The sequence below is a fragment of the Vipera berus genome (assembly GCF_964194415.1).
Source record: "Vipera berus genome assembly, chromosome: 4".
NCBI classification, from domain to species: domain Eukaryota; kingdom Metazoa; phylum Chordata; class Lepidosauria; order Squamata; family Viperidae; genus Vipera; species Vipera berus.
This window is the reverse complement of record NC_138206.1, coordinates 13,175,178-13,201,855: the sequence shown is the minus strand read 5'-3', so window position 1 is coordinate 13,201,855 and position 26,678 is coordinate 13,175,178. Positions and strand designations below refer to the sequence as shown.

The window sequence follows — 26,678 nt, the reverse complement described above, 5'->3', positions numbered from 1 at the left end:
ACCTGAAGACCTGGTTGTTCCAACAAGCGGGCCTGGACTGACTACGGCTTTTAATTAGGGTTTTTACTAGGTTAAATTGTCTTGTATTTATTGCATCTATTGTTTAATTCTTTTTTAAATTTTTTACTTTATGTTTTTTAATTTTTATGGTTGTGAGCTGCCCTGAGTCCTCAGGGAGAAGGGCGGCATATAAATTTAATCAAATCAAATCAAATCAAACTTAGCTACTGATTTTGTTTTTCTTGGTATTATCCTTAGGCAAATAAGATTTTGGAACATTGTCAAAACATTCAAAAATTGCTTGCTACTAGAAAAGTGTATACAGCCAAGACGAGTTGTTCTTCTGTCAGTTGCTGGATCTCTTCCAGCCATAATACCATGTTCACAATCATTGTTACTTACACCTTCGTTTAAAGAAATCAAGATGACATGAAATAGCAGATCTTGGTTTATGAGAATGAGCCTGTACAAATCTCAGCTTCATACCACACCCTACATTCCTGTTTATAATCACAGGTTCCTTTTCCATCAACTATTTGGGAAATTGTGCTGTTTTAGATGCTAATTAATTAATGAGCAAACCATGATTCATCTGTAACTTCTGATCCCATTAACTAAAAGTATTGTTTATTATGATTAATAAATCATAGTTTTCTGAAATGAAATATAGCAGAAACTGGTCGGTTGGAAAAAAAAAGTGGAAGCTTTTAGTCAGTTCCTCTATTGAACACAGGAAGAACATGTGAACCCAAATTTTTGACACACATTCCTATTCTGGCAAAATATAATTTATTATGACATCTGAATTGATTCATGAATGAACTACAGGTAGTCCTTGACTTACATCCCGGTTGCTTAGTGACTGTTTGAAGTTATGACAAACCGACAGAAGTTCCAATTATGAGGCCCCTCCCCCCCTGCAGTCACATGACTGCATTTCAGACACTCAGCATCCGTGTCCCTCAGTTACATTACTGCAATTTACAATCTTTTTGCTGGAAACCACTGTTTATTTCCAGCTTTCAACAAAAAATACCCTATGGTGAAAAATGGGTTCGTTTAATGACTGTGGTATTTGCTTAATGGCTGCAGTGATTCACTTAATCACTGCTTCAAAAAAGTATAATCGGATTGATAATATGGCTGACCCATTTTAAGACCATAATGACTTACACCCATAATGGGCAGGCTCCATTACAGTCATAAGTGGAAGACCACCTGTAACCAAGATTTGAAAAAAAAATAGAAAGTTAATTTCCATTGAGAAAATGACTGCTTTTCTTTGGTAATCAATAAAATGCAATTGGTATCTTTTTTTTTACTTGTCCCTTGTATTTCTTTTATTTTCTTCCAAGGAAATCAGGAGGCATCACATCTTTGCAGATTCCCAAGAGGCAAAAGAAAAGCACTTCCTACTGAGGTTTATAACAAAACTGAAAACTCAAACAAGCTTTGACATGCTTTATGGCTGCAATAACATCTAGCCATCATTTCACTTCAAAGAATAAACAAGGGCAGATTGTACTCTACAGCGTGGTTTCTTTAACTATGTTCTATTGTTAAATGTTAAATATTGTTAAAATATTGAAAAAGCACCTTTGAGGCATGTTTTAGTGTATAAATCAGAATTGACTGGATTCGCACAGCATGTTATATAAAGAAATCACAGTGGCTGGGTTTGCATAGTGCATTGGTCAAAAACCAAAGAAGACAGACGTCAGTAGTGAAATAAGCTAAAATTCAATTCTTGATGTTAATTCTACTTTTCTTCCAACCTTCTTTCCACTGGTTCAGAGTTCTAGCTGTAACTTCACCCTGCCTTCTTTCCTTAATTTATCAGGATAAAAAAACCTAAGACACAAAGTTATGGCCAAAATAAACAAACACACCACTTTATGGCAAAGTATGTTAAACTATTATATAATATTGGTTTGTTTCTGGCTTGTTTATATGCAATGCATTATGAGATCAAGGATCATAATGGGTTGCTATTTTGGAACAGAACAATTATCTTCTTGCAGAAAATGGTGGAAGTTTGTAAATATCCTTCCAGGATGACTAATTCAAGGCCAGCAGGCTTGGATTTGTACTTTTAAATTACATCAAGGAGCCCCCGAGGTCATCTTCAGTTAATATTTTCCAGATGTTTTCTACATGTTTGAGCAATTATTTTGCATTCTGGGTTGAGTCTGAATCTTCCCCAAGTCTGTTTACATCCAGTTTGGATTAGAATTAGTCTCTAGTTGGGTTTGCAAACTCCGCTAAGTTAGCAACTTAATTTCATCCCAATTAAAATTCTGCTCAGAATTCCGTAGCAACAATCTGAGGGCTGTTTCTCACTTGCCCCTCATCACAACATGAACATGTTTCAACCACCTCTTTTTTCTACCATGTCATCATGAAGTTGCCTTCATGATGACATGCCTGTTCACTCTTGAGATAGCTTAAAGTCACCTTTAGCTGTTTCATTTTTAGTTTGTGCTTTTCCATTTATTTCTACATAGTTTGGCCACACAAACAAATCTAGCCTGCTTTGTGAATAATAGGCTTAAGGGTGCGATCAGAGGTTGGGATCTGCCCAGCTCCTGTTAGCCACTATTGTGGACTTCTGATCACCAACACTGCTCTGCAGATGTTTTGGCTGCTTAAGACTAAACCCCTAACTTCTACACAGGAATTGCCCATGTAATCGTGGGTTCTTCTTTTTTTAAATTATACTCAGATTGATCCAGGCAGGCGTGATGGCTAGCCATTAAAGATGCTGAGCTTGTCAGCTGGAAAGCTAACAGCCTGGGGTTTGAGAGCCGCACAACAGGATGATTGTTGTGTAGTGGGTTCTGGAGCGCAGAAAGGACACCGAGACGATGAGTACAGCATGGCAGATCTTTATTAGGTGGAAGTGACAGTACAGGGGAATAGGGGGTTACCTGCCCTCCTTTTATACCTGGCCAGGTGAGCAGCCAGCCAATCCGTTTGAACCTCTGTTTCCCGCTGAAACTGGGTTCCCGCCAAAACAGTTACAGTTCAATGCCCCCTGGTGGTGACTGCTATGTGTGTATGTGTTCTCTTCACCTGGGTACATAACAGTGAGCACCAGCTCCTTCAATTTGAAAGCATGCAAATGCAAGTAGATTAATAGGTACCACTTCAGTAGGAAGTTAGCAGCGTTCCCCGCACCACAGACGACATTGGCTCCCTCAGCCTAGAAATGGAGATGAGCACCACACCCCGGAGTCAGACATGACTGAACTGGGAAACCTTTATCTTAGATTGATCCAAATTCAAAAGACCCACAAAAGCACTGGACCATGCACAGGTAGTTTTTTCTCTCTCCCTATAATGGTTGAGGAGTGTAAACAAGATATAAAACAAATGTGAAGCCCACGCATCTAAATGTACTTTCTATTCTCTCTGTCCTATATTCTATTCTATTGCTATTATTTCTGTGCTAATTATTGTTACTATAACCATTACTCTATTGTACCACTGTTCAATTACTATGGCAATATTTCCTCTTTATTACTATATTATATTCTATAGCATTACTAGAATATTTTCTACTTACAAATCCTGATTTGTCTTCTGCCTTAAAGGTAGTCCTTGACTTACAACTGCAATTGGAACCATGGAATCATTACAGTTATAAATCAAAACACCCATTTGACAGGAAGTGAGTTTATTATCATTTCTAAGGTGATCATTAAGCGAACGTTGTGGATACAGGTAGTTCTTGACTTACAGCCATTTGTTTAGTGTTTGTTTGAAGTTACAACCATGCTGGGGGAAAAAAGTGATTTATGACCGTTTTTCCATGCTTAGACTGTTGCAGCATATATTCACACAAACTAAATAGGTGATGCTTGGCAAGTGGCATGTATTTATCACAATTACAGTGTCCTGGGGTCATGTGATCACCCTTTGTGACTTTTTGATCAGCCACGTCCATGGGGAAGGCAGCTTCACTTAACAACCATGTTGCTAACTTAACACCTGCAATGATTCATTTAACAACTGTGGCAAGAAAGGTCATAAAGTGACCTTAACAACTGTCTTGCTTAGCAACATAAATTTTGGGCTCAGTTGTGATCATAAGTCAAGGACTACCTGTGAAGCCATTCATTCAAATGGGTGGGGTTTTTTTTTCTTGCCAGAAACCATCGAAAAACATCACGAATCGCTGTCATGTGACTGCAATCATAAAGCTAACTGGTTGTCAAACACCTGGCATGCAGTCATGTGACCATGGGGGGGGGGGGCGGAATCAAGTGACCATTTACAGTGATGAGTAATTTTTTTTAAAATCCCATTTATATCCCGCCCTTCTCTGAAGACTCAAGGCGGCTTACAATTCAAAGCACAAATCAATGTGCTTAGCAATAGCCTTCATTCTATGTATATGCCTGCTTATTAGGGCTTTTGCCCCCCCCCCCAAGCGGCATTATTACAAAGTCAGCTTATTGCCCTCAACAATCTGGGTCCTCATTTTACCTACCTCGGAAGGATGGAAGGCTGAGTCAACCTTGAGCCTGGTGGGACTCGAACCTGCACTAATTGCAGGCAGCTGGTGTTACTTAAGGAGGCATTAGCCCACTGCTCCACCAAGGCACCGACGATGTTACCTAGTTTGGATAATGAAACGTCTGCAAGAAAACAAGCAAGCTCAGAGAGCACCAAGGATCCCTCATGTCAACTCCGAGCTGCAAATATTCTCCTTTCTTAAAAATGAATTAGAAATACAGTCCTACAGAGAATCAAATTAGAGGGACTCCATTGATCTGCGCCCAATGAAGTGATAGTAGGTCTTTTTCCCCTGGAAAGCTACAACAGACATGAATGTCAAAACAGTGAACAGAAGCACGACTCCAGTGAGGAAAAGCACTTGGAGGAAAGAACCAGCTTCTTCCAAGTCCAGCCATTTGCCAAAGAACTCTGTCTCTGTTCTTCCGCTACCTGTTAAAAGAGGAAAATATGGTCATCTTGGACAGTTCATAAACAATACCTTGTATTAAGAAATGGCAACAAGGCGCACAGCTCCAAGTGAGGATACAATTGATTAGGAAGAAAGGCTTCTGACTGCAAGCAGGTATGAGCACAGCCACTCTCTGCTATTCATTAAAATAGCATGAGATGAAGATGCTGATGCATTAGCAGGGGACGGGAGGCTAAAACATATAAGGAATGGTTGCTGGAATTGGGTATGTCTGGTTTAAAGAAGGGAAGGGCGAGGGGTGACATGATAGCAGTGTTCCAATATCTCAGGGGCTGCCACAAAGAAGAGGGAGTCAAGCTATTCTCCAAAATGCCGGAAGGCAGGATAAGAAGCAACGGATGGAACTAAGGAGAAACTTCCTGACAGTGAGAACAATTAATCAGTGGAGCAACCTGCCTCCAGAAGCTGTGAATGCTCCAACACTGGAAGTTTTTAAGAAGAGTTTGGACAATAATTTGTCTGAAATGGTATAGAGTTTCCTGCTTGAGCAGGGGGTTGGACTAGAAGACCTCCAAGGTCCCTTCCAACTCTGTTATTCTATTCTATTCTATTCTATTCTATTCTATTCTATTCTATTCTATTCTATTCTATTCTATTCTATTCTATTCTATTCTATTCTATTCTATTCTATTCAATTCTATTCTATTCTATTCTATTCTATTCTATTCTATTCTATTCTATTCTATTCTATTCTATTCTATTCTATTTTCCATCCCTTCCCATCCCATCCCATCCCATCCCATCCCATTGTATTCTATTTTCCATTCCATTCCATTCTTTTTTCCATCCCATCCCATCCCATCCCATCCCATCCCATCCCATCCCATCCCATCTTATTCTATTCCATTCCACTCCACTCCACTCCACTCCATTCTATATTCTATTCTACGTATTCTATTTTCCATTCCATTTTCCATTCCATTCCGTTCCGTTCCACTCCACTCCATTCAATTTCATTCCATTCCATTCCACTCTACTCCACTCCACTCTACTCTAGTCCATTCCACTCTACTCTACTCTACTCTACTCTACTCTACTCTATTCTATTCTATTCTATTCTATTCTATTCTATTCTATTCTACTCTACTCTACTCTACTCTACTCTACTCTACTCTACTCTACTCTACTCTACTCTACTCCATTCTATTCTATTCTATTCTATTCTATTCTATTCTATTCTATTCTATTCTATTCTATTCTATTCTATTCTATTCTATTCTATTCTATTCTACTCTACTCTACTCTACTCTACTCTACTCTACTCTACTCTACTCTATTCTAAAATATATCTGCAGCAGAAACACAAATGTGTGCATGACAAGATCCATAAGACAGTGGATGAAATATTTCAATACAAATGTGTTTTCTTTGGACATGTCTGCAGTGTAGATGCATGGACAGAAGAGGCTGGTCCACCATGCAACATCCTGTCCTCAATCTTGCCAACTATTACACACACACACATATACCCATGGATACCACTGAGTGCCTGTTGTATGAATTTGCGATGGCAGTTAGTGGTGTTCTGCGTAATCTGTCAATAAGTTGGAGTTTTACCTTTTGTAGTAGTCTTGTTTTCGTCAATATTTTTTTCATTTTCTGCAAGAAAAAGTTCGTTTCATTAGTAAGCAGAAGTCTACCACTGCCAATACATTGTCTGGTACTCTTTTTTTTATAAATGAATCTTTATTTACATTTCATGCATTGTATTAAGCCAGGGGTCTTCAAACCTGGCCCTTTTATGACTTGTGGACTTCAACTCCCAGAATTCCTCAGCCAGGCACACTGGCTGAGGAATTCTGGGAGTTGAAGTTCACAAGTCATAAAAGGGCCAAGTTTGAAGACCCCTGCATTAAGCTGAGATGTGCTTTATCCAAGATTTAGTGAACTGGCCATAGAGATCTAGTTCACATAATACAAATCACACATGGATGGGTTCAACTATAACACATTATTACATCACAAATGGCAATGGATGGATTCAAAAGCCATCTAAGCTAAAACTACAGATTATGTTAATTAGAAACACTCATTAAGTCTAACTAGATCTCTTTAAATCAACCCTTTTTCTACCTTGACTCGTAATGTAGTTGTGGATTGATGATATTTTGCAGAATTCCAGTTTTGAACTGAAATAGACCCAAATAAATAAATCCAACTTATGTGAATAGGCATTCAGTACTTAAGATATGACACTTCTGGACTGGATTTCACCATACACTTTCTGTTCATCAAGCAACTAATGATTACATTAAGAATAACTAAGCAGTGGCATTCAACAAACAGCAGCAGAAAAACATCCTAATTTGTTTTTTGTTTTTTGTTTTTAAAAAATGTCCATCATTGTTCAAGATAAGCCTCATCACACTTTTAAATGAAGCCCCTATCCCTTCTTAAGGATTTGTTGGTAAACAAAAGTGTGAGCGTGTGCGTATTCCTATGCTTTGTGGAGAACTGCTATCTTTCATGCACCAGACTGGAGAAAGTGTGTATCCTCAGATCAAGGAATAATTGAATGAATCTCTGTGTAGCTGTCATTTCATAACAACAATAGCAAATAGCAATTGGCATGTTGTTTGGTGCAATGTCACGTGGTCGCACAGAGAGACGGACACTTGAGCTGGGTAGTATTTCTTTATTGAGTCAGAAATGAAGCTGGAGCAAAGGGATTACCTGGCGTCTCTTTATACCTGCCCAGGTGAATCGCGACCAATAGATTCAAACCTGGGCTTCCCGCCAGTGCAGGTGGCCAATAGATTTAAACCCTGGCTTCCCGCCAGAGCTGACCATGCCCTGGGGCTGTCAACGACTTGCTCTATTCAGGCTTTCCCGCCAAAAGCGGTTATAGCCTGGAGCTCTCCAGCCCCCTGCTGTGCTGACATTCCGTGTATGCTTTAAGAGCATACACTACATTTGGGTTAGGGCCTCATTTGAGAATAGCTCCTTAGAAGAGTGGGTGAAGTGATTCTAAGCCTTCTGCTCCAGTTGAATCAGGGCCTAGAGCCCAGGATGTGCTGTTCCTCCTGAGCTAATATAGCCATTTAGCTCACAGGAATTGCACTACTGAACTGAATGCATGTCAGAAGGCAGAGAGATGCCAAGTGCTTGCTTGTGTAGGATAATGTCTTGGGTATGAAGGTCTACTCAAAACTAGGTCGGCATGCTTGGATGGCTGCAGTCAGCTCACCTGAGTAAAGGCATTGAGGTTATGACCTCCAGAATATTGCTAGAGAGTCACTCAGGCCTTTGAAGTAATGTTTAAGGACGAGAGATTTTGGGACTGCTTGGTAGAAGAACTGGAGCATCTTCTTCAGAACTTGGGTTTTACTCTCCTTGTCTTCTGGAACTTTGTATAAGACTGAAACAGGGTTGACCTCTGACCTTTGACCTAATGCACCAATAATTCTTGTGTGTGTTTCTCTCGCCATAAATATCCTTTCAAAATTTGAACTAAACTAAAGCTGTGCTTTAGCCACCTTGTTGTCCCTATGCCTAACCTAGGACAAGATTGCCTTGGGTCATTCTGGGGAAGAATCTAGAGGGAGGGGCCATCCTGGTGGCTTTCAGAGATAAAACCAGAGAAGAAGGAGGATTTCCCACAAATCCAGCCCAACATTTGCTGCAAAAGAGCTGTAGCCTATTTTTATTACCTTTAATAATTTTTGCTAAAATCGTTAATAAAAATGGTAGCCTGTTTTATATATTATTTTCATATACATTATTTTGTTTATACTTATACCTATTTTATTACCTGCTTTTAGAATGGTGTATGTGGTTTCCATCCCTGCTTGAATGTGATTGTGCACATGGCAATGTAAAAGCCAGGTCCCAGGATTAAATGCTACAAATTCAGTTGTCTGAAAAGTGGTAGGGTTAAGGTCATATACATCTCCTCTGTGATGGTGATCTATCTGTGGAAAGACAGGAAGCATTATAAAGATTTCATACACTTAGGGTCAGGGTTAACTCTCAGTGAATTCGTAGAGCGAAATGGAAACCAACAACAGATTTGGAGCCCGTGGGTATGGTTAGGTGGGCGTATACTTTCCAAGCCTGCCTTATCTACATTTCCTGATGAAATACATGGGAAAATTCCATTGGTGAGAAAAACCCACTTAGGGTTAGCATTATGTCTCCATGAATTCGTAGAGCGAAATGGACACTGCCAATGGATTGGGAGCCCATGGGAATGTTTAGGAGAATGCATTTTTTTGAAGCCGGCCTTTACTACATTTCCTGGTGAAATACTTGGGAAAATCCCATTGGGGGTAAAACCCCACTTAAGGTTACAGTTAGGTCTCCGTGAATTCACAGAGCGAAATGGACACCAACAACAGATTCAGAGCCCGTGGTTATGGTTTGGAGGGGCCATACTTTCCGAGCCTACCTTATCTACGTTTCCTGCCACAATTGGAACTGAAAATTCCATCAATAAGTCAGGTGGTCGTTAATGGAAACACACCTTGATTTTATGACCTTTTTTTGCCATAGCTGTTAAGGTAATCATGCATTCATTAAGTGAAATTGGCTTCCCCCATTGACTTTGCTTGTCGGAAGTTGGCTGGGAAGGTTGTAAATGACATTCACCTAATCCCGGGATGCTGCATTCTGTCGCAAATATATTCTGATTGTCAAGTGCCCGAAATTTGATTATGTGACTATAGGGAGGCTGCAACAGTCATAGCTGCAAGGACTGCTTGTAAGTCACTATTTTTAATGCTGTCGTAACTTCAAATGGTCATTAAATGAATGGTTGTAAGTTGAGGACTACCTGTACTGCTAGAGTTACAGTTCAGGAAACAAATTCTGTTCCTCTTTTACCATTCATTTTTTAAAATAACTCATATATTCTGGCAAACAGGCTGATTAAATGGCTGTGTTCACACAATACACCTAAGCAGTTTTGTTAAAGAGTTAATATCTGCATTTGCACAATGTGCTAAGTTTGATATAGTGTAGACTTAATTTTATTTTGTTTCTTTAGTGGCTTAGCATGTTGTTCATTTATAGTTTACTATATTGCACAAGCTCAAAACATAAGGTAATTCAATAACTGAGTTACTGTAAGTGTGCTGTTTGAATGCAATTGTAGAAAATTATTGTACGTATGTAACTCTCCATGTAGAGTGGCTTATGTCAAATCCATAATTTTTGGTCCACAAAATATTTGTTGTTGTTGTGAATTCATGTCCGACCCATTGCGATCCCATGGACAACGTTCCTCCAGGCTTTCTGTGCTTCCTGTTTGCAGTATTTTGAAAATCTAACATTTCCTATATAGATTTACTAAAATACAAATCATACTTATTTTTTTACTCAGAAGTACATATAGGCTCTGAAAGTATGGAGTAGGCCCCCATGAAGCATTTTAAATCTATTACCAAATTGCAATTGTTTAATGTGACAGAAAGTGATTAAGACTGGAAAGTGCTCATATTAACTATATGATCACATAACTATATGATTAAAATCAAATGGAAATGAAATTGCTTTTTTCCCATTTTATTTTCTTTTGTCCTGGATCCACCAATTACTTTTGGGAGTCTCACTCTGAATATGCCGCTTAAGCCAAAGGTGACCCTTAGCACAAAAAGAATTCCCCAGCCTGGTCAATACCAACCTTGAAAATAAAGGTTTCACCATGAAAGTGGACAGTATGAATATCAAGTTCATTTCCCATTCCTATCAGGTACCAACTTGTGTCTTCTCCTTCATTCATTATCAGCCCAGGGAGATTATTAAAGATTTTCCCATTGATTGCTGAAAAAACACACAAGGATTCAGATGTGAATGAATCACAGATCTGAGTGTTCCTCTGTGACGTGAAAGCCATAACGGAGAATATTTGTAGCTCAGGGTTGAAATGAGGGGTCCTTTGTGCTCTCTGAGCTTGGTTCTTTTCTTGCAGAACTTTCGTTACCCAAACTAAAGGAGCACGGTGGATTGCATGGTTAGGACGCTGAGTTGGAGATTAGCAAGCCTGTGTTTGAGACCTGAATGTTGCCTTGGGTTGGGGTGAGTTCCTATCCTTTGCTCCAACTCCTGCTGATGACATGAAAGAAGCATCCTCTGGTGAATCGTGATTTAATTGGCTTATCCTTTCAACCCAGAAGCACCTCAGTGCTTCTGTCATGAGTGCGATGTAATTACCCATACTAGGTAACATCATCAGTGCTCGAGCATGGATCAAGCACTGATGCTGTTACCTAGTTTGGGTAATGAAATGCCTGCAAGAATACAACGAAGTTCAGAGAGCACGAAGGAGCTCTCGCTTGAAACACAGGATATGTTATTCCAAAGACTTTTGGAATTATTAGTTTGGATTCAGAGAGTCCTTTGTGTAAGCAAGTTCTCAGTCTTCCTTTCTCTGACTTCTACATCCTTCCATTGGGTGACCCCCTAATATATATTTGACTATTGCAGAAATTCTTTGAGCACCAGGGGCAACTGTGAGGGACACCCAGATAACCTCAGATCCAGTGGGAATTGAAGTTACCCACTGAGAAATTTATTTGTATGTCTCTGATCACCATGTCTTCATTTGCACACCTTTCTGCTAAAACAGCTCACGTAGCCATGCTTTTTGAGAGTAAAATGGGACTCATGGAAATTTGACTTATTTGAATGTTTTTCCAACTGAAACTTTTCCTGCTTATAGTGGCTGAGGTGTTGCACCATGGTTGCTTAATAATGGCTAATAAACCAGAGTTAGTTAGGTGCATAGTATACCCTGAGCCATAACTCACGAGAATGGATTAACTCAGGCCAAATCTTCATTTGTGGGCCCAGGAGCATTGTTTCACATGCTCACATGCTCTATCATGTTAAAAACACAAGGAAACTGTAATATAAACTCTAAAACAGAATGTACTTTTAAAGGTAAAGATAAAAACCTCATAAAATATTGATCTGAAAACCTACTGATACTCGCCTGCACTGGCTGATAATTCTGGTTTTGCCAACAGTGTGTGATGGTCTTTCTACTCTTAAATATTGTGTGGCTCCCAACCACAAAAATGTGGCTACTGCCTTATATCCTAGTTTGCAGCCAGCTACATTCACACAACCTATTCAACCCAACAGAAGCAAATCACATTATAGTTCAGTATAATCATTGAAGCTGATCAGTATATTAAGTTAGACCAGGAACATTTTTCTCAAGTTTATTCTAAAGGACAGAGAATTATTTTTAAATTCTTCTAAAGTTTATAGCAGTATAGTGGCTCAATAAGACTGCAACACATTATTATTATTCTTTTGAAAGCCGAGGTTGGCTTTGAGTTTGGGGAAATTGCACTATGATGCAAAACTTAAACAATTGAAAAAGCATTATATTTTTCAAAAAGTAATTCTCTTATTCCATGTAGTAAACCACATACCATACTTTCTGTTCCCTTTCGTAAAATTACCAGTAGAGTTGAATTCTTCAGGGTTTTTATGCAGATATTTGACAATGTTGTCATTTAAATACCACGATTCATTTTCGTCAAAAATCATAAAAAGAAGAGCAAATTCACGATCAATATCACTCCTTGAGCCCTTCTCATTTAATATCCCCTTCCTGCAAACTATAAGGGCTCCAATCAAACCACTGCACAAATCCTGAAATTAAAGAACAGGAAAAAAGAAAACAGGACAGAGAATGGGTTCCCTTATTTGATAGCAATGTATGGATGTGTGTGTTTGTTTGTTTGTGTGTGTCATACAACCCGCCTTGCTTACCCTATGAGGTTCTATCCAAAAAAGGTACCGGAACTCCGTTCTGAGTGTTCTATGAGAAAAAAAGCCCTGTGTATACCCCATATGGTATTTCATTTACCTTTACAAAATGCACTGTTGAATAATAAGCCCAAGAAATACAGTTTGGATCAGAAACGCCAGGACCTGACCGTTCTGGAATTCTCCAGGAATAAATGCTTGTTTCTCCTGCATGCAAACATTTGTGTTTAACAAAAGTAAGTTTGGGGAGAAGAGAAAGTTAAAATAAAGATGATCAACATCCAAAATTCGATGAAAATTGAACCAACTTGATAATTTTGGTAAAATACCAACTACTTTTTTTTTAAAAAAAGAGTGATTTGCTTTTAATTCCTAAGATTAGAAGTCTATGGTGAAGTCCTCAAAATGCCAAAATTCTGCTTAAAAGCATCAATACTCAAACTATAAATAGTTCTTCATTTACAACCCTTGGTTTTGTGACCAAAATTACAATGGCATTGAAAAAAGTGGCTTATGACCACTTTTCACACTTACGATTGTTGCAGCATCTCCATAGTCAGGTGATCAAAATTTGGACACTTGGCAACTGGTTCATATTTATGATGGTTCCAGTGTCCTGGGGTCATGTGATCCCCTTTTGCGACCTTCTGACAAGCAAAGTCAACGGGGAAGCCAGATTCACTTAACAACCGTGGCAAGATAGGTCATAAAATGAGGCTAAACTCACTTAACAACAGAAATTTTGGGTTCAGTTGCGGTTACAGGGTGAGGGCTACCTGTATAAGCAATTTAAGTCATGGCTAGCAATCCACTAAAGACATTGTAATGGATTTTTAAGTGACAAAAAGTTGTTTTCAGACCATACTAAATTGGTTCAACTACATACAGACTATGGCTGCATGAGTTCATGCCACACTAAACCAAGATTAATCAAACCACATAATGGTTTTGTATGATGTGTAAATCCATCTAATAATGCAATCCTTTGTGTATGGGAGGCAGCTCAACTGTTTCTCATAGTCTTACATGGAATTGGATACAAATTGCTAATTCGGTTGAATCAATTTTGCATTACAATTATACTGGGGAATATTGATTTGAAGACTGTTAAACGTTTTACAGTTTAACTCTGCTAGTTTTAGATGATTCTGTGCTGCTGATAATAATACGCCTGTACATACTATAGTTTCACTATGATTTTTGCACTTAGCTGAATTGCCCAAACACCAGAATGTTTACTAAACTGCAGAAACAATGAAGGTTTATTATTTTGCTTGTAGCTCAGGAGCTGCACAGTAGTACCAATCACATTCTAAAATTCCTTATATTAAAAAGGTTTCAAATACAGGTAGTCCTCAGCTTTTGACCACTTGTTTAGCGATTGCAGCATCTGAATTTTGATCACACCACCATGGGAATGCTGCAATGGTCATAAGTGTGTGAAAAATGATCCTAAGTCATTTTTTCCCCAGTGCCGTTGTAACTTCACACAGTCATGAAATGAACTGTTGTATGACGGGGACTACCTGTGGGATGAAAGACGGAAAGGAAATCCCCAGTTTTGTATGTTCCCTAGAAAAGCTGAAAAAAACTTCTTGGAAGAAGGCAATGAGAAACCTGTTCCATTTTGTGGCTCAAGTCGTCTGGTGTCAAATCCAACTCAAAGGACTTGTTTGAAAATAAGGAGGATTGTATCTCCTGTTCTGATCCACTACTGTACCTGGCATGGTAACGTGAGTTTTAGTTTTAGTTCCAGCATCTTCTTGTACTCCATGAGCTGATATGGAGTAAGGCCTACTGGCTCTGTTCTTAAACACGATTACTACCAAGTCACCAACCTCTGCATGAATGAAAGGCCCTAAGGCAAAACAAGAAAACAAAACAATCACTGTAATTTTTTAAGAAATATATATTATTAAATGTATATTATGTAACAGAGTGAGCGCCTGTTACTCGTCCCAGCTTCTGCCAACCTAGCAGTTCAAAAGCATGTAAAAATGCAAGTAGAAGAATAGGGACCACTACGGTGGGAAGGTAACAGCGTTCCGTGTGCCTTTGGCGTCCAGTCATGCCGGCCACATGACCACGGAGACGTCCTCGGACAAGCGCTGGCTTTTCGGCCTTGAAACGGAGATGAGCACCGGCCCCTAGAGTTGGAAACGACTAGCACGCATCTGCGGGGGAAGCTTTACCTTTACCTTTACCTTTATGTAATATTATATATTAATTGTATTATACATTAATATATTCTATAATATATTAATATTGTATTAAATTTATATTATTATTAAAATGCAGAGAATGGCAAGAACTCTAAAATTGAGCATGAAATTAATTACACAATAGTAAAAAATTAAAATTTGTAGATCACTACCCTGCTCTACTGTTTTTTTAGTGGATAAAGTGTTGAAGTAGAAGCTGTTTTCATTTAGTTGTTCTATTAGGCAACACAATAGATCAGGGTCCCCAACCCCTAGTCCATGGACCAGCACCACGCCATGGCATGCCAGAAACCGGGCCAGCCAAATAAGCGAAGCCCCATCCTTGGCATGCAGGCAGCACGCAAAACCATGCCCCCTTCGGTCCAGGGAAAAATCTCTCTTCATGGAAACGAGTCCCTGATCTCCAAAGGCTGGGGGCCGCTGCAATAAATAAGTCACTATGGCCCTGCATGACGATACTTAAATTAATGTCAATAACCTATTTTAAACCATGACACACTGCTTTAAAAATCAACAAGACTCATTTCCAGCCTGATTTGCCAGAATTTCTCCATGTCAACGAGTGCTGATCTGCTGCCCCATCTTCTGGTGAGAAGCATAATTTGCCAATTTCTTCAAATGTGAGAAAATACATCCGGATGGCACAATGGTGAAAAAAAAGTAAGGTTCTACATTTAGGCAAGAAAAACTAAATGGACAGGTATGGTATAGGTGGTACCTGGCTTAGTAGCAGTAACTGTGAGAGGGATCTTGGAGTCCTAGTGGACAATCACTTAAAAACATGAGCCAGCAGTGTGCTGCAGCTGGCAAAAAAGCCAACACAGCCTCAAGCTGCATTAACAGAGGCACTGAATCAAGCTTACATGAAGTGTTAGTACTAGTTTATAATGCTTTGGTAAGATACTGCATCCAGTTTTGGTCGCCATTATATAAAAAGATGTTGAGCCTCTAGAAGGAGTGTAGAGAAGAGTAACAAAGCTGATTAGGGGACTGGAGGCTAAAACATATGAAGAACGGTTGCAGGAATGTCTAGTTTAATGAAGAGAAGGACTAGGGGTGACAGTTGGGTTGAAACTAAACATTAAGAAAACCAAGATCATGGCATCCGGCCCTCTCAATTCCTGGCAAATAGATAGGGAAGAAATTGAGGTAGTGACAGATTTTATTTTTCTGGGCTCCAAGATCACCACAGACGGGGACTACAGCCAAGAAATTAAAAGAGGCTTGCTCCTGGGGAGGAAAGCCATGGCAAATCTAGACAGCACACTAAAACGCAGAGACATCACCCTGTCAACAAAAGTGCGTATAGTCAAGGCTATGGTCTTCCCAGTTGCAATGTATGGCAGTGAAAGCTGGACCATAAGAAAGGCTGAGCGCCAAAGAATTGAGGCCTTTGAACTGTGGTGCTGGAGAAGACTCCTGCGAGTCCCTTGGACTGCAGTGCGATCAAACTTGTCAGTCCTAGAGGAGATCAACCCTGACTACTCTTTAGAAGGCCAGATCCTGAAGTTGAAACTCAAATACTTTGGCCACCTAATGAGAAGGAAGGACTCACTGGAGAAGAGCCTAATGCTGGGAAAGATTGAGGGCAATAGAAGAAGGGGATGACAGAGAATGAGGTGGCTGGATGGAGTCACTGAAGCAGTAGGCATGAGCCTAAATGGACTCCAGAAGATGGTAGAGGACAGGAAGGCCTGGAGGAATGTTGTCCATGGGGTTGCGATGGGTCGGAGATGCAACTAACAACAACAACAACAATATCTCAAGGGTTGCCACAAAGATGAGAGAGTCAAGCTATTCTCCAAAGTACCTGAAGGTAGGACAAGAAGCAACGGATGGAAACTAATCAAGGAGAGAAGCAACCAAGAACTAAGGAGAAATTTCCTGATAATCAGTGAATGAAGTTGTACAGAGGAAAGAAAAGTTTCCTGAACATGAGAGCTAGTAAGCAGAAGAACATCTCCTGAAATCATGGAACCTCCATTACTAGAGCTTTTGAAGCACAGGTTGAATAACCATTTTTCTGGAATGGTCTGAGGATTCTTCCTCAAGCAGGGAGTTGGACCAGTAAAGTCCAAAGTCCTTTCCAACCTTATAATTCTATGATAATGGCATTGCAGCAATGACATTTTCTTCCAAGGAAGCAAATGCCATGTCCGAAATGCACACCTGCACAATGAAGACAATTGCTGCTCTGTAGAAATAGAAGCCAAAAGACAAAACAGAAAGAAAATGGAAGCTATTTGGAATAGAGGTTTTTTGTTGTTGTTAGTTGCAAAGTCGTGTCCGACCCATCGCGACCCTATGGACAACATTCCTCAAGGCCTTCCTGTCCTCTACCATCTTCTGGAGTCCATTTAAGCTCACGCCTACTGCTTCAGTGACTCCATCCAGCCACCTCATTCTCTGTCGTCCCCTTCTTCTATTGCCCTCAATCTTTCCCAGCATTAGGCTCTTCTCCAGTGAGTTCTTCCTTCTCATTAGGTGGCCAAAGTATTTGAGTTTCAACTTCAGGATCTGGCCTTCTAAAGAGCAGTCAGGGTTGATCTCCTCTAGGACCGACCGGTTTGATCGCCTTGCAGTCCAAGGGACTTGCAGGAGTCTTCTCCAGCACCATAGTTCAAAGGCCTCAATTCTTTGGTGCTCAGCCTTTTTTATGGTCCAACTTTCACAGTCATATATTGCAACTGGGAAGACCATAGCCTTGACAATACGCACTTTTGTTGACAGAATAGAAGTTTAAGGGAATTTATCTCAACCATTTCTTACCCTTTTACACTGATGTTACACTCCTACGCACACATCCTGAGGAATACATTTAACTGAAATCAGCAGGGTTCCCCTTTGCAAGGAAAACATTTTGCAATTGTTTTAAAACTCGTGTGTCAAAAATCTGCCTCACAGTTTATCCAAGTTTCTTACCAAGAATTTGCAGGTGTTCCTCTTTTAAGGTCCTTTTTTTGTGCTCCATAAATGTCCCGTCTTTGTATTCTCTATAAACCACCTTCTTGTACTTCGAACCTATCGTATGTTCACCTTGGCTCACAAATATATGTCCATAACTTGAAAATAAGTAAAAGTACGATAATATTCATAACTCTATATAATAATTAGTCATTTGTACACATCCATAGTCAAGAATTCTTGAAATCATGAAATCGCAGATCAAGTCAATGAAAAATGACCAAGTGAAAAAAAAAATGGGATTTTAAAGTTCAGACTGATTGACGCCTGAAGTATAACATACTAGTCACTGCTGCCATTGAAAAGGATAGTGTTTGGTTCACAGGGGGTCTCCAATTTAAGGATCAGTTGCCTATGGAACTACCTGGGTCTACTTACAGCCAGTATTCATGGTCAGGCCGTAAACAGATAGTCCTCAGCTTACAACCAGAATTGATCCCTTCTGTTGCTAAGCAAGACATTTGTTAAGTGAATTTTGCCCCATTTTACGAGCTTTCTTGCCTCTCTTGTTAGTTGAATCACAGTAGTTGTTAAGTTAGTAACACAGTTGTTAAGTGAATCTGGCTTCCCCATAGACGTTGCTTATCAGAAAGTCCCAAAAGGGGATACTGCAACCATCATAAATGTGAATCAGTTGCCAAGCTTCTGAATTTTCATCACGGGACCATGGGGATGCTGCAACTAAGTATGAAAAACGGTCAGAACTCACTTTTTCAGTGCCGCTGTAACTTCAAACGGTCCCTAAATGAACTGTTGTAAGTCAAGGACTAGATGCAGTCATGTAACCAAACTTCAGGTGCTTAACAACCACACGGCATTTAGGTCTGTTTGTAGCATCCGGCAGTCATCTAACCACAGTTTACAAACATCAAAGTAAAGGCTGGTTTTCAGCAAAGCCACACCCTTAACAACCACATCGTTCACTTAAGGAGCATGGCGTTCTCTTAATGACCGCCAAAGTTCATAAAATTGTGACGGGCAGGCTCCATTATAGCTGTAGGTTAAGGACCACCTGTACTAAAGTAGTCATTCCATGCAATACACATACAATAATACACTGGAGGTTTTTAAGAAGAGACTGGACAGCCACTTGTCTGAAATAGTATAGGGCAGGGGTCTTCAAACTGGGCAACTTTAAGCTGAGGAATTCTGGGAGTTGAAGTCCACAAGTCTTAAAGTTGCCAAGGTTGAGGACCTCTGCTATAGGGTCCCCTGCTTGAGCAAGAAGATGGACTACAAGACCTCGAATGTCCCTTCAAGCTGTATTCTGTTTCTGATTCTGAATAGTCCAATTAATTTATATGGGCATGTCATAGAAAATTAGAGGCTATCTTTACTCTGCCCAAGCCCTTGGACAGATCATGAAGAAAACTGGCCAACTTCAGCTGGAAAATCACAAGACAAAGAGAAGGAGGGGGTGGCAGTAGATATTCAAACAGGTAACCCGAATAGTTTGATCACCAGATTTGTATTCTAAAAGAAGAGAGCGGTAAACCAAATGATAGTGATCCAATTTAATTGAAACAACCAGCAAGGCAATTTCATGCCTTTTTACTTAAATGCAAGTTTCCCTGGGTTTATGTTCATTTGCAAATTTATTTTTTCATCGTAGGTAGAGACCACCCATATCCCTCATTGAGCGATTCTATGCAATACAGGTAGTCCTCAACTTACAACAGTTCATTTAGTGACTATTCAAAGTTATAACATCACTTAAAAAGGTGACTTGTGACATTTTTCACACCTGTGACCATTGCAGCATTTCCCCATGGTCACATGATCAAAATTTGGCCGCTCGGCAACTGAATCATATTTATGAAGATTGAAGTATCCCGGGATCACATGATCACGTGACCAGCTTTTGCAACTTTCTGACGAGCAACGTCATTGGAGAAGCCAGATTCACTTAACAACTGTGTTACTAACATAACAACTGCAACGATGCACTTACCAACTATTGCACAAAAGGATGTAAAATGGGGCAAAACTCACTTAACAAATGTTTCACTTAGCAACATAAATTTTGGGCTCAATTGTGGTCGTAAGACAAGGACCACCTGTACTATTTCAGAGAAGCCCTTCTGAATACAGACGACTATATGTGCAAGTGAATATCCAGAGCTTTGACAGCAGGCTCTCCTAAAAGAAATGGACATGTCAATCAAACAACTATATTTTCTTCCTTGTTTTTAATAGGGATTAGTTATGATTAGATGGATTGGGGTCAAGACTTTAGTAAGCTCAGCTATAAGTTTATAAATCCTGTTTTCAATGCAAAGCTTCCTCCCCAGATGGCTCACAGCATGTTTATGCTGACCTATTTTGAAAGTGCTCTCAATGTGCTGGGTTTAATTTCTAAAGAGACAAGTGGTAGGGATCCGATGAAGAAGCCATGCCTTCTCACCCGGATGCGGAACATAACCTGAGAGGTCCTTGGTGCTCTCTGAACCTGGCTGTTTTCTTATGGTTGTTTCATTACCCAACTAGATAACATCATCAGTGAGCTACAAATATTCTCTTCTATTGAACATAGAATATAGATTCATAGGACTGGAAGGGATCTTGGAGGTCTTCCAGTCCAACCTCCTGCTCAAGGCACGAGATCCCGGTCAAATGGTTGTTTTTGAAAACCTCCAGTGGTGGAGCACCCACAACTCCAAGAAGCAAATTGTTCCATTGGTTAATTTTTCGCACTGTTGGTAGATAAACAATTGGTAGAACGTAATCCATCCTAACCTTTCTTTTTTGCTCATTCCTTCCATCTTCTTCTCAGCCCAGGTCTTATTAGGGGCGTAATCCCATTCTACCTCTTCTGCAGCAACATAGTAGGTCCTCACTGTTCCATAGTGTCTACCATCAGATGACCCCTTGCCACAGGATTTAACATTATACCATTGCTTCATCCCACCAGTAAAGTGATCAAATGTCCTACAAGCCACTTGGAAAGTCCCTGAAAGGAAATTGAGACATTGACCATAATACTAGCTGATCACAGTGAGGACTGGATGTTTAGTCGTGATTATATATATATATAAAAAAAGGTTTAAGCAATAAAAATGGCCAAGTTTTGTACTAAAAAAGAATAGGTCCTTTAATACCCAAAAATAAAGAAATAAAAATAGACAGATTATATTTTGGAGAAGAGGGGAAAAGATTTATTTGAGAAAAAAAAGATAAATAAAACCAGGATTAGAACCTGTTGTCTATTTGAATTTACAATCATAGGTGTAAAAAGATAACTGGAATCCCTAGGAGGAATTATTCAAAAAGTTAATTACTCAGAAGCATGCATAATTTGTGTCCTGCTGTCATGTTAAGTTAGTACAGGGAGAGGTGGCAAGTCAAGGGACGATGCTTAGAGCTCATTTGTAAGATTTACCTGTTTGATCTGGCTGCATCAGTGCTGTGTTTGTAACATGGGGGTACAAAGGGAGACTGTCCCGTATTGTGCCTCCCAAATGGATAGTGTTTCCTTGGAAATGGACGCCGTGAACATCTGTACTGCTACCTAGTCCAAGCATATGCCAAGAAACAACATCACCTTTGCACATGGTGAGGCCAGGTAAGGTACCAAACAGATAGCCATTGACCGCTGAAAGGAGGAAAAGAAAATTGCAGTAAGGCAGATTCTGGCTGAACGATAGAAAAACACTTCTTTCCTTATCCCCAAAAATCAATTCAGTGGAAAAGACATAGTAGATATAAAAAATCATTTGGCTGACTCTGCAAGATTTCTCTGTCTTGGGGAGTGAAGGACATTATCTCTGAGTCCCAACAAATCCAAGAAATAATTCTGTTCATTTTCAAATCTATCCCAATTTTCATTTTAAAAAAGGTAAAGGATTCCCCTGCACAGTTGTGTCAACTCTAGAGGGTGGTGCTCATCTTTATTTCTTAGCTGAGAGAGCCAGCATTGTCTGAAGATGTTTCTGTGGTCATGCAGCCAGCATGACAATATGTTACCTTCCCACCAAAATGATGCCTATTTATCTACTCAGGTTTGCATGCTTTAAAAAATGCTAGGTTGGCAGGAGCTGGAGCAAGGAACAGGAGCTTACCCCATCACACAGTGTTGGGTCTCGAACTGTCAACCTTCTGGTTGACAAGCCAGCATCTTAACCACTAGTCCATCCATTTCTTAATCATTTAACTGCTGTTCCACAAGTCCCTCCCAATTTTTGAGAAAGAGAGAAGAAAAGCAACAGCATTTGCCCTACGTACAGTCACCCACGCACTCGTTACCTCCCGTATAGATTACTGCAATGCTCTCTACATGGGGCTGCCCTTGAAGACCACCCGGAGGCTTCAGCTGGTGCAGAGTGCGGCCGCGCGGGTAGTGATGGGAGCACCCCGATACTCCCATATTACACCCCTCCTGCGTGAGCTGCATTGGTTACCGGTTGTCCTCCGGGTGAGATTTAAGGTGCTGGTACTTACCTTTAAAGCCCTACATGGCTTAGGCCCGGGATACTTGCAGGACCATCTGCTGCTGGGAACGACTTCCCATCGCCCAGTACGCTCACACAGAGAAGGCCTCCTCAGGGTACCGTCGGCTAGACAATGTCGGCTGGCGACCCCCAGGGGGAGAGCCTTCTCTGTGGGAGCGCCAGCCCTATGGAACCAGCTCCCCCCTGAGCTTCGGATGGCCCCAGATCTCCAGTCCTTTCGCCGCAGCCTCAAAACACTCCTTTTCCACCTGGCTGACCTGGACTGACAGGGATTTTAATTATGTTTTTAATTTTTAACTCTAATTTTTAATTTATTTTAATTTTAATTTTAATTTATTCTACAGGGGCCTTTAATTTTAATTTTTATTTTAATCTTCTGTATTTATTGTACGTTATTGTTGTTAGCCGCCCTGAGTCCTTCGGGAGATAGGGCGGCATATAAGTCCCAATAATAAATAAATAAATAAATAAATTTTGGCCACCTTCCATGATCAGGTGAAGGAAAGAAAGAGTAATTCTACCCTGTTATCAATTCATGGTATTCTTATGATGGAGACAATTACTTTACTCCTCAGAACGGATGGCAGATAATAGCATAAATTCCTATATAGCCCTATGCTTATCTCACAATATATAATTCTACCCTATATGTTTGCATCATGTTGAAAATCTCCCTTGCCTAACTTCCCAAATGTATATTTTTCATACCATGCATTCTGTTGGATTCCTGAAAATCCTTGTCCTTCTTATTAACCGTTGAGGGATCACCAGTAAAAACGTCAATGTTTAGGTCAAAGTAAAAACTCTCATTCTCGTCAAAGACAGTGAAGAGCAGATAGAATTCTTTGTCTACTCCTTTCTGTAGTCAAAACATAAATATTGTTCATTAAAACTGCAAATGTTTAATCTGCAGAATAAATAGAAAACCAGAAAGAAATTTCAAACAGCTTCCCTTTACATGCAGATGGGGCATTGTGGCTACTACCTAAGATAAGCATTTTTAAAAAAGAATTAAAGTAACATCATTGAAACACCCTGTCATCAGTTTTTTAAAACTGCCAACATGCCAGACTTACCGCCAGTAGCCTTTAGCCAACATATCACAGCTTTTTCTTAATCTAAGTACCCACTTTTCCCCTATTGTCCATAAAGTAGGGGTAGCCCTCGACTTATAATTTCCATTTCCAAACAAGACAGATGTTAAGTGAATCATGCTCAATTTTTTTGAGCTTTGACCTTTTTTTGCCATGTCAGTTTCCCCACTGACTTTACTTGTCGGAAGCTGACTGGGAAAGCCACAAGGGGGAGGGGGGGGGTAATCATGGAACACATGAATACATACCAGTTGCCAAATGCCTGAATTTTGATCAGCAACAGCACGTAGCCTTATGTACCGCTTCACAGTGCTTTACAGCCCTCTCTGAGCAGTTTACAGAGCCAGCATATTGCCCCCAACAATCTTGGTCCTCTTTTTACCGACCTCAGAAGGATGGAAGGCTGAGTCAACCTTGAGCCGGTGAGTATCGAACTGCTGAACTGCTGGCAGCCAGCAGTCTGCAGAAGTAGCCTGCAGTACTGCATTTAAACCACTGCGCCACAACGGTTCTTGTATGATCATGGGATGTTACGATGGTCGTAAGTACAAAGACTGGTCATAAGCACATTTTTCAATGTTGTTGTATCTTTGGACAGTCGCTAAATGAAAGGTTGTAGGTCAAGGACTGATTGTATGTTAAAGTACCTGTTGATCATTACAAGATTCAGTTCTGCGGCTGGACAAAGAATTTCAGGATTGTTACTATTAAATAAAGTGACATTCCACTCTTTTAAGGCAGCGGTCCCCAATCTTTCTGGCATGGCAGACCAGCAAGGGAAGAGAGGGGGATGGTTCCACAAGCACACGCGCCGCTCACACAAATGGAGGTTCACACACAAGTACTCTTGCCCACCACTTGTGTTATCTGGTTCCGAATGGACCAAGGTCCTGTATTGGGCCATGGCCCGGGGATTGTGGACCCCTGCGGGCCACGGCCCAATACAGGACCTTAGTCCATTCGGAACCAGATGACACAAGTGGGCAAGAGTATTTGTGTGTGAACCTCCATTATAGTCTAAAGCCAGAAACTAAACAAGGAGAGAAACAACCTAGAACTAAGGAGAAACTTCTGGAAAGTTAGAACAATTAATCAGTGGAACAACCTGCTTCCAAAAGCGGTGAATGTTTCAACACCGGAAGTTTTTAACAAGAGACTGGACAGCCATTTGTCCGAAATGGGGGTTGGACTAGATGACCTCCAAGGTCCCTTCCAACTTCATTATTATTATTATTATTACTAAGCTTTATCACCAACCAACTTCTCAAGAGAGTCCTGAGATTTATTCATTTTCATGGTCTTCTTTTGAGTGGATTATTTATACAATTCAGGATGGGTCAGATTGCATTTTTTGATGTATTTTTAGTAGCTTAATTACTTTCACTGAAGTTTATTCACTGATCTGGAAGATACTAGTCTTGAAGTATTTGTTTTCCTTCCTACAAGCTGCTCTTTGGATGTGTGGACTTCAACTCCCACAACTTTGCTGACTAGCAGAGCTATTGCTGAGAATTCTGGGAACTGAAGTCCACTTATCTGGAGGATGCTTGACTTGAGGAAAGCACTAAACATAATGAATTTGGTAATTGTGACCAAGATTGCTAGAACTAAACATCAAGACTTTGGCTATATAAGTTTGTCTTCCTTCCTGGGGTCTTAACTGAACATTATGGTGGACGCAAAAATCTTTCTAATTTTGATGTCTTCTGACCAGCAAGGTAAGTCTTATGTTGTCAAGTTGTTACTTTGCATTTGGAGGTGTGCAACAATTATCCTTTCGTTCCATCTATGCAGTCAACCATTCAGAATATTATCCAGTTTTGTACCTGGCTTCCATTGGATTTCAAAGTATCTTTCTTACAAATGATAAGAGGTCCCACCAGACCAGACTGAGTATCCATCATCGGATCAGTTGCTGAATAATAGAGGTAAGTGAGGCATGCTGGATCATTCTGTGTAGGCCCAACACTTTCAGGAACTCTCCACTCATACTTAAAGGTCTCATTAGGTTTAACAAAAGCTCCTGGCTTTGGATAGCCTTAAAAGAAAAAAGTCAAAATATCCCTATGAAATTAAACTCTAATTGAAATCCAAAGGTCATTTGAGTACAAGTAATCCTCAACTTACGATCACAATTGAGTCCAACATTTCTGTTCCTAAGTGAGACAATTATTAAGTGAGTTTTGCTCCATTTTACGACCTTTCTTGCCACAGTTATTAAGTGAATCACTGCAGTTGTAAAGTTAGTAACTGTAGCGATTCACTTAATAACTGGCAAGAAAGGTCGTAAAATGGAGCAAAAAACTGAATCTGGCTTCCTCATTGGCTTTGCTTGTCAGAAGGTCGCAAAAGGTGAACACAGGATCCCAGGACACTGCAACCGTCATAAATATGTGTCAGTTGCCAAGCGTCCAAATTTGAATCATGTGACCACGGGGATGCGGCAACGGTCGTAAGAGTGAAAAACTGTCATACATTATCTTTTCTGGGCCATTGTAACTTCGAATGGTTACTAAACAAACTTGTAATTCAAGGACTACCTGTACTGTATGCCTACTCATAGAAATAAATATTGTCCTATAGGAGCCTACATGGAAAAGCTGGATAAAAATGTTTGTATAAATAAAGAGGTTGAGTTCTTAGAATTGCAGTTTTAAGGAGAATGAGTGGTGGAAATTTCCCTGTCAACAGGAAATCCACTAATTACTTCCTGTAATTTATCTCACTTTAGATCTGAGGGGATATCACTACTTACCAGTCTCATTATTGAGGATGGTTAGAACTTGGCTGTCAGGAACAGAGCAATTAACATTGAAAGGACACACTCAAAGCAGCGGTTTAGGAGAGACCTTTGGTTCATTTATATACCTACCCCATCTGGGAAATGTAACATTCAAAGTATTTTGCTAAGGGATGAATTCAATAGTTAAGTTAAAGAAGAATAGGATAGGATAGGATAGGATAGGATAGGATAGGATAGGATAGGATAGGATAGGATAGGATAGGATAGGATAGGATAGGATAGGATGGATAGGATTGACTAGACTAGACTAGACTAGACTAGACTAGACTAGACTAGACTAGACTAGACTAGACTAGAATAGAATAGAATAGAATAGAATAGAATAGAATAGAATAGAATAGAATAGAATAGAATAGAATAGAATAGAATAGAGCTGGAAGGAACCTTGGAGACCATTTAGTCCAACCGCCCGGCCCAATGTGTGAGGTGATGCAACCA

The 26,678-nt window shown here is 40.0% G+C and overlaps 1 protein-coding gene across 1 annotated transcript in view; it reads right to left on the bottom strand.

The window, feature by feature from the left end:
* Positions 1–8,477: 8,477 nt before the first annotated feature.
* The window catches only part of HEPHL1 (hephaestin like 1), a gene marked incomplete at its 5' end in the record, with an annotated part of 34,808 nt that continues 16,607 nt past the window's right edge, over positions 8,478–26,678 (bottom strand). Inside the window, 10 exons of the mRNA XM_081326987.1 lie at positions 8,478–8,897; positions 10,607–10,750; positions 12,370–12,592; positions 12,810–12,916; positions 14,430–14,567; positions 17,854–17,993; positions 20,632–20,845; positions 21,275–21,487; positions 23,052–23,202; positions 25,264–25,475. Coding sequence (XP_081183113.1) covers positions 8,665–8,897; positions 10,607–10,750; positions 12,370–12,592; positions 12,810–12,916; positions 14,430–14,567; positions 17,854–17,993; positions 20,632–20,845; positions 21,275–21,487; positions 23,052–23,202; positions 25,264–25,475 — 1,775 coding nt within the window. The 3' untranslated portion in view covers positions 8,478–8,664. The remainder of the gene's footprint in view (positions 8,898–10,606; positions 10,751–12,369; positions 12,593–12,809; positions 12,917–14,429; positions 14,568–17,853; positions 17,994–20,631; positions 20,846–21,274; positions 21,488–23,051; positions 23,203–25,263; positions 25,476–26,678) is intronic.